The 14,869-nt window shown below is 39.6% G+C and overlaps 1 protein-coding gene across 1 annotated transcript; it reads left to right on the top strand.

Annotated features, from left to right (window-relative positions):
* The first annotated feature begins 3,693 nt into the window (after window positions 1-3,693).
* Window positions 3,694-14,615, top strand: DNAJC12 (DnaJ heat shock protein family (Hsp40) member C12). Its single transcript, XM_014940329.1, has 5 exons — window positions 3,694-4,431; window positions 7,560-7,638; window positions 10,201-10,340; window positions 11,460-11,661; window positions 13,466-14,615. Exons 1-5 carry the CDS (start codon window positions 4,159-4,161, stop codon window positions 13,558-13,560), a joined length of 789 nt encoding a protein of 262 aa, XP_014795815.1. The 5' UTR covers window positions 3,694-4,158; the 3' UTR covers window positions 13,561-14,615.
* Window positions 14,616-14,869: the final 254 nt, after the last annotated feature.

The following is a 14,869-nucleotide window of genomic DNA, read 5'->3' as shown; positions in this document are numbered from 1 at the left end:
CCGCCGCCACAGCGGCGACGGGCCGGGCCAGGCGTTGTGCGGACGCCGCGTCCCACCCGCCGCCGTCGCCGTCTTCCGAGTCCAGACGCTGGCGCTTGAGAGCGGGCTCGTCGCTCTCAGCGGGGCCGCCGCGGCGGGGCCGTAGGAGCGGAGCCTCCTCGTCCGCCATCTTGGAGAGTAGCAACCGCCGCCCCCCTCCGCTCGCGCCCGGCGCAGCAGCGCGCAGCCGCCCCCTCCCCCCACCCTCACCCACGGGAGCCATTTAAAAGGCGGCACGTGACCGCGCCACCGCCCACGCGGGCGCCCGCGCCCCGCGGAGGCCGCAACAACAACAAACCGGGTCACGTGAGAGGGGAGGGCGGCTGAGGGGCGGTGCTCGCAAGATGGCGGCTTCTCCTCAGGGGACAGGCAGCCGGGCGGCCGACGCTCAGGGGAGCAAGATGGGCCTTTTGCCCGGCCTTTTACCGCATGGCGGTGCGGTGTCGTTCCCGGCGGGAAGGGGGAAGCCCGTCCCTGTGGAGATTGTCTCACACGCCCCCCCACACCCCCACACACCCCCTACTCATTCCTTCCTCCAGCAAGAGCTCTAACGACAGGTAGAATTTCTCCCTTGCAGGCCTCGATAATGACAGCTTTTTAAAATACCTCTGCGTTAAAATTGTAAATATGTGGGTGGTTTTGCTTCAGAAGGGATTATTTTATAGATACTGACTTTATAGGCAGTTTATGTGTTGTGGGGGATTTTTTTTCTGTTTCTCTCAGGTATCAACAACCCCTCAAAAGATGTACACGCCATTTCTCACACTACTTATTTTACACACTTTACCTATGTCTCAAAAATAAGCTATGAAACAACCAGAGCAGCTTTTTTATTATTCTGTGCAAATTTGTACACAAGCATTCTTCTTCCTTACTGAAACTGAGACAAGATTCACATTTCTTAATAAGCACATTCTTTTGTCAGCATGTAAAGGAGAGGTGTGACTTTAATGTTCTTGGTTTGGTGCTAATTTACGTGGAGATTGTTCTAAAGGAAGAAAATGTTTAAGTGATACAGGTGTATGACCTAAAGCTTTCTGTGAAGTTACTGGTGAGGACGAGATTCAAGGATCGTGAGGCTGACTCTGGTATCGCAAGCATTTGTTCGTGTTAATGATGTTGCAGTAGTTGCCCCTAAAGGGGGACGTCGGTTTGGTAGTGCTTTGGTTGGTTCTCTTCTGTTTCTGCAGCTCTGAGCATGTTTAGGGACAAGGATGGAGCATGAAATGCAAAATTCATTTGAGTTACATTGTGCCTTCACCTGCTTGAAAATGTGTACTCAGCCCTCAGGAAGCAAAACATCTAAAGTCAGTTGAGAAAAAGTGGTACTAGACGATTTGATGTATTTTATGGGGATAAACTCAAATACAGATTTCCAGGGCTTGCTGTTTTATTTAAAAGGCCATTTATGACTTTTACAAGTTGATGGTCAGCGTCCTGTTGTACTGAAGCAGAATTTAGTTTCACTCTTGGCTTTAAACAAGCAAAATTGTTGATCATGTGTCAGGAATGAATAGAAACGTTTTGTTCGTGGTTGGGTACAGAGAACAAATATGAGATTTCCTCACTTCCAGTACTGTTTGTATGTTCTGGGCAACACTAACCAAAACATGTGTAGGCACATAAGCTGTGCCATCTCCTGCACTGTGACTCTCTCTCAAATAAAGTTTATGTCCTGCAGGCAATCTTTATATTTTTTTCTGCACATTATATGCAGGTTTTCTTGCTCTCCTTTTTTGGATGGCACCTTGCTCTGTGAGTTGTCCCACTGCAGTCAGCTGGAGCAGTGAAAGACTGAGCTATTATTTGGTACCAGTGTTTTGTGATCTCCACACACAAACCTTCAGACTGTGCTGCAGGACTTTTTATGCCCCAAGCACTGGAAATCTCTGGGAAGGGGGGAACACGAGTATGGTCACTGCTGTAATTTGAGTCAGAACCCTTGTTTATTTGGTCTGAACGGACAAGAGTGTAGAAGGGACCAAAGCTTCAGCGAGCAAATTCCCTGTGAACAAGCAGCTTGCAAGTCTCAGGGTTTTGTCCAAATCCACCTCTTGAGCCTGTGGCTTGGCTTGCAGCACAGAAATAGCCACTGAAAACTGGAGGGGAAAAGGGTTAAAGAGCCTTCCCTTTCACCTTACGCAAATATGCAAGAAATACTTGGACAAGAACAGTATGTCAGGAGTGCTGTTGGGAAGAGGGACAGCTGTTTGTTTTTTATCCTCCCCCAAAGTACAATCTATTTAAATATTTACATGATCTCTTGCTAAAAGGCTTACTTTTCTTTCATCTACTTTTCTGGCTTATTATCAAGTTATGAATGGGGGAGAGATTTGTGATTTCCAGTTCCTCTACTTTGTTGAAGAAGTGCATCTATTGTTTTATTTATTCAGAGAAATATGGTAGTAGTGTTTTCTAACAGATTTAAATGTTTTCACTGGGGCTTGTGATTTGCTGTTTAATACTATTGTTGCTTCTTTTCATATACTTTTTATCTTCTATAATCTTAATAGGCTATCTGAACATACAGTAAAAAAAAGGAGAATTTCAGGCAGTACAACCTTGAAGAGAAGATAGTGGGAGAAAAATATTGTATGTAGATAATTTCAACATATGAATAGCCATAGATAAAAAAAGATAAAGCACTTGTAAATGCAGGAATTATTTTATAAACAGTTCTGAATGGCCACTAGGTTCTCCACTGATGAACACACACCTGCTCTGGCCTCAGTCACACCCCGTGTATCTGTTCTGCGTAGACTCTCCTGCACTAGGTCACTGCTTCTAAAATTGTGTAACTATTCAAGGCATCTGTTTGTAAGTGCTACTTTAAAGAATCAGCAATATTTAATGACATTAAACATCTTGGATTACAAAGCTTTTGCAGGGATGGGGAAGGTAAAAATAGAGCTCCTTAGGCTCCAGAGAAAAGACTTCAGCAAGTGATTAGTATTACACCCAGACAGTAATCTTTTTAAATCAATAGATCATAGAAGAGACTGCAGTTAAACTTGTCTTTGTTTAGCCTTTGTTGGACTAAGGCCTTGATTGTTAATCACAGTTCTAAATTAAAAGTGTTTCACTTCAACGTAAAATGAGTTTTACAAGGAATATGTTTTGCACACAATACAGACCTCAAGACTCAATTGAAAGTAATTTAGCATGAGAGTCTCTATTTAATGTGATAGTAGACAGTATTTCATGTATTTCAGAGTATTAATTTTGTCAGACGTATACAACTGAGGTACTGGTACTCTTGAAAGGCTGAGGTCTGTTTGGTCTGAAGACTGAGAAGGGATCTTATCAACACTTACTAATATCTAAAGGGTGAGCATCAAGAGGATGGGATCAAACTCTTCTTAGTGGTGCCCGGTGACAGGACAAAGAGCAGTGGACACAAGGTGGAACACAGGAAATTCTGTCTCAACATGAGGCAAAAGTTCTTCACTGTGAGGGTGGCAGAGCCCTGGAAGAGGCTGCCCAGAGAGGTTGTGGAGTCTCCTTCTCTGGAGATACTAAAAACCCACCTGGACACGTTCCTGTCCAACCTGCTCTGGGTGATCCTGCTTTGGCAGGGGGGTTGGAGGAGATGATCTCCAAAGGTCCCTTCCAACCCCTATAATTCTGTTTGTTTTTGGAGAATAGTATGTGTATATCCTAGGTGGCCTTCAAAGAGTAAAGATTCACTCCTTCCCGTTGAAGTGTCTGACAGAACTCTGAGGGGCTTTGGCAAGGAGGGTCCTTCATTCTCAAAAGTTTGCAGCCCTGTAATTGTTATTTTGGAAGTAGTCCTTACTCTTTTCTATAATTGCCAATACAATCTCCTTGTCAAACACTGTGGCAAAGGTTGCAATTAAAAATTAAGCAGAAAATATATTTTAGTATATGTAGGCTCAGTTGCAGGAAAGCCTTTAAGCATGTGTCTGATTTTAAGCTGCTATACACGTGATGGCACGATCTAAATCTGAAATACAGCTCTATTGTCGTTAGTATCCAGAACTCTTTTCAGTGTGGGTGACACCCAGAGTTCAATGTTGACGTGCCTTTGGCAACTACAAATCCCAGGGAGCATTGCTGTCAGCAGGTTTGTGCAACCGGATTGGCATCCTGCGGGAACCAATGGCAGGCAGAGAACTCAAGAAAATTCATGTGTGTCAGCTGCCAGTATTAAAAAGCACCGAGGAGAGCTGCAGACCTGAGTGCAAACTGCCTGTTTCCCTGGGCTACTCCCAAACCCCTGCGTGGGCTTTGAATTGGTTCTCTCTCTTACACCCTCCGTGCCTCGGCTGGAAGCAGCCTGCTGGGCTCGCCGGGATGGATGCGATTCTCAACTGCAGACCAGATGACTTGGAAGATTACTACAAGTTGCTGGGATGTGATGAACTCTCTACGGTAAGAGCCTTCCCCCCCGCTACCCCCCTCCAGGTTAATAACATTTTGAATGTGCTTGTCTGTCTGCAGGGGGGATCTGAAGTTGTTTCTCTCTCCAGGCAGGACTATTTGAAACGCGTTGTGAACCTTCTTTCTTGCCACTTTCATCTTTTAGTATCTCCCTTGGCAAAGCTCAATTTTCTGACCTCTATACCGATGTTAAGATCCTAGAATATGGCTTAGATTAAAAATGTCTTATAAAACAGGATTGTGTTATAGATACAACCAAAATAATAGTTTATTCATTAGTTCAACATGTGATGTAGTTATGAATCATGAGCCAACTGAATCAATTTGAGAACACCCAAATAATATTTTGGAATATATTTTCAATTTTAAAAGATGAAAAAAGGCTATTTATATGCAACTAATACAATGAATGTTCATAGCTGTAGGTCACTGATGATGCTATTGGGTTTCTCAGGTTTTATACATATTTTAAAAATTTGTTAAAACCTGTATTCATTGGTTGGGAGGAAAAACAAAAATAATACCTTTTTTTCATTCATCTTATTAATGAGAGCTTTAAATGCTAATTTTAATGACATTCAAATACCAGTTTTCCTAGTTTGTTTTGGAAGGAGATCTCATACTTTAGAATGAGATTTAGCTAACCAATTGTTGAATTATTTGTAGCTAAAACCAGTGTCCTTCTTCCTAACGGTGTCCATGTAACATTTTTTGGATAGTCTGAGTTAGTGGTACACTAAGCTAAAACCAGTGTCCTTCTTCCTAACGGTGCCTGTGTAACATTTTTTTGTAACACTAACATTTGAGTTAGTGGTACACTATTATTTTTTAATCCAGTTGCTGTATTAACTGGAATTGTGTTTTGATTTTGGAAAAGGAGTTTTGATTACTCTGCTGTAATGAAGGCTGTATTCAGTCGGGATAAAAGGTGTATTCAGAGTTAGATAAAAATTTTGCTCCGTAAATTTAATCAGATGCTCTCCAGCTGTCCTAGTAGTCAAATGCTGGGAAAACACCTCTGGCTTTCCTGTCACTCAAAGCCTCTTCGAGCTGCTCCAGAAGGGAATGGAAAGCTTTTCCTGGGATAACTCCTAAAAAGTCATCCCAGCAGAGGGCGGTGTTAAAGTTTCTGTGTAGGCTCGTTTCCCAGATGCTATTTCTCAGTTTTTACCTCCCGTTAATTCTTTAAGGGCTTAGCAATTAATGAATACTTCAAGTATGGATGATAACGATTTTTCAAATTGCTTCGAAATGAAAAAGACATGATAACGATTTTTCAAATTGCTTCGAAATGAAATGAAAAAGACGGAATAAATGCTAATGGGTACTGAAAAATAATCTGTCAAGTATTATTTGTTGAGAGAAGCAGCAGATGTTATTAGATTATTTCTGACATGGGAGTAGGAACTGAGATCAGAAGTTGACTGAGCACTGTGATTGCCTTCCCTCAGGATGGTGCACACAACTACTTCTGACATTTAACAGAAATTTGAAGCATTACAGGTGTTTTGCACTCCCATTTCTTTGTACATGCAGTTAAGTATTTGCCAGCAGCACAGGCTTCTTTAGGCACATACAAGCACATTCCCAGCAGCACTACCTTCATCTAAGGTGTTGAATATTCAGGTCTTGATCTGACCTGGTTAAATTTAAGCACAAATAGTCTCACTTTCTACAGATTTTTCCCTATATTCAAGTAAACACATACTTTCTTGACTTGTAGTAATGAGTGCATCGACACCTAGTTCATCTTCAGATTTGAGAGGAAGAGGGTAGATTTAATCTTCATCCTTCTTCCAAGGACAGTGCCAGTGGGTATTGCATATTTTTCTTGGTAAAACATCTCACTGAATATTTTATATAAATTTTATATATTTTGTAAAAACTTCTACTGATTTTTTTTTTAAACCGAAGATTTCCACGCTACCCCTCTGCTACTGTACATATTTTAACTTTAATGTTCCCCTTCTTATAATTAAGTTTTAAAGATGGTAGCTAGCTACATATAGTAACCAGTTTCAACAAGTTCTTTGTACAATGTCCATACTTTTAAGTGTCTTTCTGCCTGGAAATATACCACTTTACATCTCTCCCTCTGGAAGAAGATACTGAGAAGATCAAAAAGTGTGGAATTCTTAGACCACATTTTTCCCAGCATATGATGGCAAAATTTAGCTAGCTAGTTGAGTGAACTGGAATTTTATTAAAAGGTTATGAGCTTTCACCTTGAAATAAATAATTTAAATTATGTATGGATATCAGGGTTTGAAGGATGAGGAATTTATATGAACAGCCTTTCTGGCACGGGAAAGAATAGTAGCTAATTGATATTTTAGGGCAAATTGTTGTAAAAGCTTAAGCTGTACTGGAGAGATACAAAGAAACTTTGGCTTCTGAATTATACGAAAAAGCAAGATACTTTGAAAAATCTGAAAATTTGAAAATCTAAAGCCCACTCCAGTGGTTTCTTGTATTTTGTTACCTGTTGCTATGTCTTTGTTTTCCCAGTGATTGTAATACTTTATGGTACTATAAACTGTGTGGGAACTTGTAATTAACTAATACATGCCAATATTCTAATATTGATTATAAATTTATTCTATTCCAAGTCAACCTTTTGGCACAGAAAATTAACTTGATGGGAAGAATGTGGTGCAGCTTTGTGGTATCCCAGATAGAAAAGTCATGTGGTACTGGCTAAATTTCCTGTGAAGATGGTGTGAGGGAAGCCACCCAATCCCCCAAATTGATCTTCAGCAATACAGAAACTCTTTGCTTCTTGCAATGAGATTTTGTTAAAAGTTAGAGTTGATTAAACAGAGCGAGGAGCGACTGAAGTGATGTGTTTTGCCTACGTGCTCAAATGTGAAGAAAGGGTTTTGCACACATGATCTTTGCACATTAGGATGAGTGCATGGAGAATGAAATTAAATAAGCAGTGCCACTGACAGATGGTTGTTGTTACCTCTATTTTGCTTGTACTAAAGCTTGTAAAAATGAATAGGAAAAAATCTTTCAGCATTCTTTGCTGTTCCTCCCAACACCCTTCAAAAAGAAAATTTGAAAATCTTTTCTATGTGTACGTATTTACTTACTTTAAATCTCAACATTCTGTTTAGGTGGAACAAATCCTTGCGGAATTTAAGATTAAAGCCCTTGAATGTCATCCTGACAAACATCCTGGAAATCCCAAAGCAGGTATATATTCTTCCCTGTTAAAAAGCAATCTATTTTTGTCTTACCTTAACACGACTAAACTACTAAGCTGTTAAATTCAGACTTAAGACTTTATTAAATATTCATTTTCCCCAATATATTTTAATTGTCATGTTTATTTTGAGCATATCATCTTTAAATAGCAAGCTTTAATATTCTTTTCTAACACTTGCACACTCCTAGGTGGTAGAGCAGGAAGACACTAGTTTAATTTTTTTTTTTCCCCTAGAACTTTCTTTTTTTTTTTTCTTTCTATGGTAAATATCCTTTAATTCAGAAGTTATTTATAGAGTGTATCCTTTTCTAGACCTGTGGAGCTGGCCTGCTTCCATGCTCGGTGGTGTTCAAGTGTCATACTTGCGTCACCTAGTTAATTTGCTTTCATGAACAAGCCCATCAGGAACACATTAAATGTACTTTAGTTTCTTTTAATGTAATTTAATGGCTGGAAATAAAGAGAAGCCAGCGCCACATGAGTAGCCATCTGTTTGCAGACAAGCAGCTAACATTTGCATTTATGAAAGCGTGCAGTTCATCGTGCCTGTGACGGCTGAGCAGCACCTGAGTTATTTGAAGACAGTCTTACCCATTCCTAACCACCAGTTAGCTCTAACCAGTGTTCACTAAGGTCTGAATAGTTTATATTCTTTTAATAAAGGTTGTTCTGATCATAATTAGGGTCCCCACCAAAAGATTGTTGTTGAAAAATTAAATATGCTTCTTTGATTAATGCACAAAACTTTTCCTTTGAATTCTTCCTTTATAAACTGAACAACATAAACATAAAGTAACACAATAGCTCATCTACTTGTGTGAGTTTGACTTGACCCACAGCCTCCCCTGATGGAGCAGAGCTGGGAGTATCACCTGTGTTAGAGACTCCACTGCCTCCAGCAGAGCTCAGCAGGGCTTGGCTGTCCTCCCTGGTGTGCCTTCTGAGCCTGAGATCAGAGAGCTGACAAGGTGGGGGTTAAACAGTGAAATAGGTGGAATTCTTCACTTTGAGATTCCCTGACAAGGAACCTCTTCAGATTTGGTGTTTGAGACACAATCTACCACCTATTAACAACAATCACTAATATTTAATTTATTCTAAATGATAGCACGAGCACCTGTGTTAGAGACTCCACTGCCTCCAGCAGAGCTCAGCAGGGCTTGGCTGTCCTCCCTGGTGTGCCTTCTGAGCCTGAGATCAGAGAGCTGACAAGGTGGGGGTTAAACAGTGAAATAGGTGGAATTCTTCACTTTGAGATTCCCTGACAAGGAACCTCTTCAGATTTGGTGTTTGAGAGACAATCTACCACCTATTAACAATAATCTGATCACTAATACTTAATTTATTCTAAATGATAGCACGAATACCAATGAAACCAATGGAACCGACTTGCTCTGCAGAAAATTCTGGCTATTGCAGCAGGGAAACAAGGCTATTCTAGTGCATGGACCTGTCTGTCTGCACCATCACCCACCACTCCCTCCCCCAATTAATTGAAATTAAATAACGCAAAAAAAGGAGGCCACGTGCCAAACGTTGGAGCAGTTTTGTCAAGAAATATTTTATGCTCCATTTACCTGAATGTGCTGTATTTACTTTAAATGCCTTTTTACAGGACTGGTGAAAGTTTCTTTTCAATAAAGAGTAAATAAAATAGACTTTTTATTCGTTGAAAACTAGTGATGCTACAAAAAAGAAACCTAATAGAACTGCCCCCTCAACCTCTTGTCTGTTGTTTGATTTATGGTTATCAATTTTGATTACTGTTTGAGTTCAGTGTATTTCAAAAGAAATCTCTCTAATTTGTAAACAGGAATAAATGAATAATAATAATAATAGATCACTGTAACACAGATGACTCATAGATAAAATCTAAATCTTTATAACCCTCTACAAACAGTGACACACAGCTGCATCCTTAGAAACCATTTAATGAAAAATTACCCTGTAGGGAAAAAGAAGAGCTGTCATTCATGCGGGCTGGTATTCAAGATAACATTTTTGCATATGCTGAAAACATACCTAATAAAATGCACATGTTAGTTAATTTAAAAGCTATTTAGATTCCTCTTATTGCTTGTCAGTTTTTGCTTGTTGTACTCCCCCCCTCCTCATGCTTTCTTGGTGTTGTGCTCTGCTCTGACTCCCTTGCTGCTGTGGATGTGAGTACATCCCTCCTAAGCTTTGTTACTCTAGTTCTATTTCTCTTTCTAAGGTTGTCTGCAGGGGGTGACTCCTGCCTTTTGCCCGCTGAATTCTGTCAGTTTCTCTGAACTTAAATTTAGGTGGTTTTGAAGCCAGAAGACAAATGAGCTTTCTAGGCCTCATTTGAAAAGGACGTCAGTTGTCTGCCGAAGGCGCTATGATCCTAAAGCTAAAACTGTGCAAAGCTGTCAGCAGAGCAACCCCACACCTTTGGCACTCAGCTCTCCTTCGGTCCCCTCTGCTCTGTTTGCTATAAGCCACTGTTGGTAGCTCCCCTTTAGCCTCGGAATTAATTTCTTTGAAAACAAATACTGGCTTCAGTATCTTTTTGGTTTGTATTCTAGTGGAGAATTTCCAGAAGCTCCAGCAAGCTAAGGAGATTCTTTCTAACGAAGAGAGTCGAGCGCATTATGATTACTGGCGGCGAAGTAAAATCACCATTCCGTTCCAGCAGTGGGAGGCTCTCAGCAAGTCTGTCAAAACGGTTGGTGGTGCCCAAGGTTGGGCCTTCAGGAGGAGAGAGGGGCAGGGCTGGTCCAGTGACCAAAGGGATGAGTTACACCACTTCTGCTGCAGTGGTGGGTTCTGGGGACGGGAAGAATGCAGCGTCATTCCTGCACTAAGGAAGTTAAGGAAATTCAGAAAAAATTGGAGGACTATAGTAACCTAAGGGCTGTTTTCAAATGCTTCATTGTAGGAACCTTTTATTTATTTTCAAAGCTAGGATTTTTGTATAATATATTCTCCTTTTGGTGTATTACTTATTGGATAGCTTTTCATGCTATCTGATTAAATAAAGAGCTCATTACAAAATCTAGAAGGTAGGTTCCTTGGAACTTGGGCTTCATGCAGGTCTTTGGAAGGGCTCTTCTAGGCTAGTGGGGTGATCTGTGACAGAGGAATGGTTTCCAAGGATTGTTCTCCTTCCTAATTTTGCTAGTGAGGTAATTTGGTAGCATGTTCCTAGTAGATCCTAATTCCATAATGTTTGATCTTTTTTTGTGTGTGTGCCTTATTAGGGTGAATGATAATTACAAGTCTACACGGGCAGATTTTAAGGCAGTGAATAAATGTTTCCCTTGTCAGTTCTGCCCACCTCAATTCTGCTTATGAAAGAAGTTTGGGGGCCTCTTCAGCTAAAGTGTTACACCTGAGCTTAAACATTTGCTGGAAGTATCCCATGAAGCTTAGCTCAGTTCAAAACAGAAGTTGTTCCACAGATGTTAACAGTGAAGCTTTCCAGAAGGTATTGCTTTCAAAGGGCACCTTTGAGCTTTGAAAATGGACAGTTTCTAAGTCACTCGAGCCCTCTTAGAAAAGTGTCAGAAGTCATGACAGGAGAAACTGGACAAAAGACCTTTATAATTATTTGATACATTTGTACATTTTGTTCTTCATCCCCACCTGACATCCACTGCCCTCTCAAACTGTACTTGCAATATAAAAGTAAGCTTTGCCCTATCCTATTGACCTGCAAGCTCCTTGCTATGGACTTTGTTTAACCATTTATTACAACAATATAAAAAATAAAAGAGAATTTAATTAAAAATCTTTTAAATCATAGGAATTAGTTGTTTATTTGTTACTTTTTGCATTTCTTTAGTCAATGCACTGGGCTGTCCAAAGTAAGAAGGACCAAATGCTGGAAGCTCCTGACTTGAATAACAGCAACAACATAACTAATGAGATTTGGACCCAACATACTGAAAACAATGAAGATGGATTGTCAGATGGGAACAGGGAGCAAGAAGATGTTGCAATTCCTGATGTGAAACCAGAGGCTTCAAAGAATCCAGACTCCCCAAGTAAGTGAAACCAGCAGTTACAGAAAATTGCAATATCCAGGGATTGGCCTGAAATGGAGGCTTTTAGTCATGAGAAGTTCTTCTCCAGAATAATATGTTTAACTGGTGGCTTTTTCTAATGTGGTTTTGGGTTGGGGTTTTGTTCCGGATTTTGTGTTGTTAATTATTTATTTAATTTTGAAGCTTTCAGACCTTTCTTCCTTCCTACCCCATGTTTGCTCACTTGTTTGCTAGTAAAACCAAAAACTGGAGAAGAAGGGGAAAAAAAACGTTTTCTTAAACCAAAATGGAAGGTTCAGTTTTGCTGCTACATCAAAATGAAAAAAAAAAAAAAAAGGCAATTATTTTCAGTGAATTTTTTTTTTTTTAATAACTTTTTAAAATGTTAGATAAAACACTTAGGTATTATAGTCGTCTTTTTTTTTTTAAGCCAGCATTCAGTACTGATGCACGGTTTGCATCTGATGAGTTAATGAGGACTAAAAATTGAGATTTGAAGGCTGCTTTTGTATTTGAACAGGGTTTTTTTAAAAATAGTGCATGCACCAGAGTAAGTGCATATTTCAAAAGCTGTCACCTGGCCTGACAGTATCTCCTGTCTGTTGTTTAGGTTAGTGCGCCTGAATCAAAGTTGACTTACCACAACAGCCACCTTCTGTTCTGCTTGATCCTTCAGGTGTTTCATATTCTTAGGCTTAAGTTATCACAGAACTATTATTAAACAAAGTCCTTTCAGCTTGATCAAACAGGAAATTTAAGCTGAACTGTGAGAGTAGCAAAACCTAATTTAATCCTAAATATTGTGGAATGCAGAAAATAGATGAGAAGACTCTACAAACAAATGTAGGTGAGGCGTAACTGAAAATTTTATATTTAAAAATTATGCTCTATAACATTATACTATTTGCTATCTTTTGGTAATAATCACTGTATGCTTTGTAAAGCAGTGAAATTTCAATGAAAACATCCTCTTGTTTCTTTGTAACAGGGAGCTTTCTTTGCAGCATCTTCTCTCTCATAATTTTTAGAAGTTTAATTTTAATTTCCATAGACTTGAATGTGAAAAATATCAATCAATCAAGTGCCTACTTACTTTATCCAGTGGGGGTATATTTATATTAATAAATGTTCATCTTAGAATATATTTATTTGACAGGGCCTGTATGCACTTCAGTGTTTGGACTTAATGTTAGGATGTTGATAATGCTTTTGTTTTGGTTCAGGAAAATTTATGATACTGGATTCCATTTTTAAACTGGGATATTTTCAGTTCTTGTCTGCTGGTCTGTAAGAACTATGGACTACAACTCCATGTAGCTTTCTCAGCCTGAATAAGAGATTGTTAACAGTAAGTCTGGTAATAGATTTCAGCTTTCTGATATAGGAAGATCACATTTTTTAGTATTAACAGCCCATTGTGCAGGGTCCAAAAACCTCCCTTGTGTGAGGACAGGGCCATCTGTACCTTCCTTCCACACTCCTGCCTTTCACGTAGTTGGAGATCTACCATGTCACCACCTATCTCTTCTTTAGATGAAGCAAATGCAATTTGTTCATTTTTTCTTTATAAGTCCTATTTTCTGTTCTCCTTTGGACTCTTTGCAGCAGAGATATATCTTTGAAGTTTGATGTTTGCTTGAGTTTTTGTTCGAATTATGCCAAGAATCCAGCATGCTTGTCCGGAGCACTGGAAGTGACCAATTATTTTACTTACTTTTTTGGGGGAAGACTATCAAGTATGAATTCAGACAACTTAGTTTTATATGTTTATAAGAATGTACTTGTCTTTCTCTTTTTTTCTCAGGATTTTCAGAGGCAAATTACTGGCACTTGCGTTTCCGCTGGTCAGGTGATGCTCCGTCAGATCTTCTGAGGAAATTCAGAAACTATGAGATCTGAAATGCAAAATAGACAAGAGTGTGAGATCATCTGTTCAACAATTCAGTATTTTTTTGTTAGCAGTTATCAGTTATTTGTATTTTGTATTCATTCACTGTGATGTGAAAGTCGTTGGAATAAATGTCTTAATACCGATTTGTTAACACACATGCTATGAGCATTACAGATGGAGGTCTCTGTTTAACAAGCAAAGTTGAATAAGCAAAGCCCCTTTCAGTATTAACATGAAGGGATTTTGCGAAGTTATCTAACCTCTTATGTATTGTTTCTTGTATTCTTAAATATTGTGAATATTTTTCTTAATACTGTGATGTTATGAAGACTGTACACTCGCTAGAACCAGAAGTCAATGTTAGACTCCAGCATATCATCCTGTTCGGTGGTGATCTTCCAAAAGCTATATGACCATGAACTTTAACCAGAACTGTGCTTATTTCTAAATGATGTGCTCTGGTTCCCTTCTCCATTGCATTGTACTTGCTGTAGTCATTTATAATGCACACATGCACAATACTATTACAAGCTTATCTTGTTGGAGAATTGTGATCTTATGATATAGATGAAATAAGAACCTTCTTATGATCCAAGAAGGTCACTGTGATAGATCAAGCACTCTTAAAATTCACTTGCTTTCTATCTTAACACGTACACTTTTTGTGCCATCTCTTTATTTTGGAAGGCAGTTCCACAACTTCACTTCTCCAGTTAGCAGTTTTCTTTGTTAAGATTTATTGGTGGACAACTGATACCCTTTGTATGTCCCCCAGCATTGTCCTGTGGCTTAAGAGTAATTTCCCTCCCTGCTCTGGCCTGGCAGACAGGGTCTTATCAGAGTTCTGTGTGGTGAGTAATGAAGGATCTGGCCAGTCATCATTAGTGTGTACAAAGTCTCACGTGAAAGGTTTTTGGTGCTTTGGGCAAATTTGTAAATTCTACATTGTGTTTATTTATTTTGAATTTGTTTTTTTCTTTGTAAACCTGAACAATGCCACATTGTGGTTTTGTGCACACAAGTAATTCCATCAGCAACAAATAAACCTGCATGCATGCAGAAAGGTTGCTTTCATTTTTTAAATTGAAACGCTCTACCCACCACAGAGATCCCTTTTGAATGTCTTGTTGCTTGTCTCCTCAGTGGGTAAAAGCTTAAGGGAGTCCAGTTATGAATCCTGGGCATTTCCATGGAAAGTCTGATCTGGAAACTCCCAACGTGTCTGTCTCTCCCTGGAGTGACCCGTGTGGCTGTACTGTGCAGGGGTGTCATGTGCTGACTGACCTACTGTGCTTCTCCTCTTTGGTGCCTGTTTGG

The sequence above is a fragment of the Calidris pugnax genome, unplaced genomic scaffold (assembly GCF_001431845.1).
Source record: "Calidris pugnax isolate Ruff unplaced genomic scaffold, ASM143184v1 scaffold39, whole genome shotgun sequence".
Lineage (NCBI taxonomy): Eukaryota > Metazoa > Chordata > Aves > Charadriiformes > Scolopacidae > Calidris > Calidris pugnax.
Note: the sequence above shows the minus strand (reverse complement) of the source record. Positions and strands in the feature narration are given on the sequence as shown.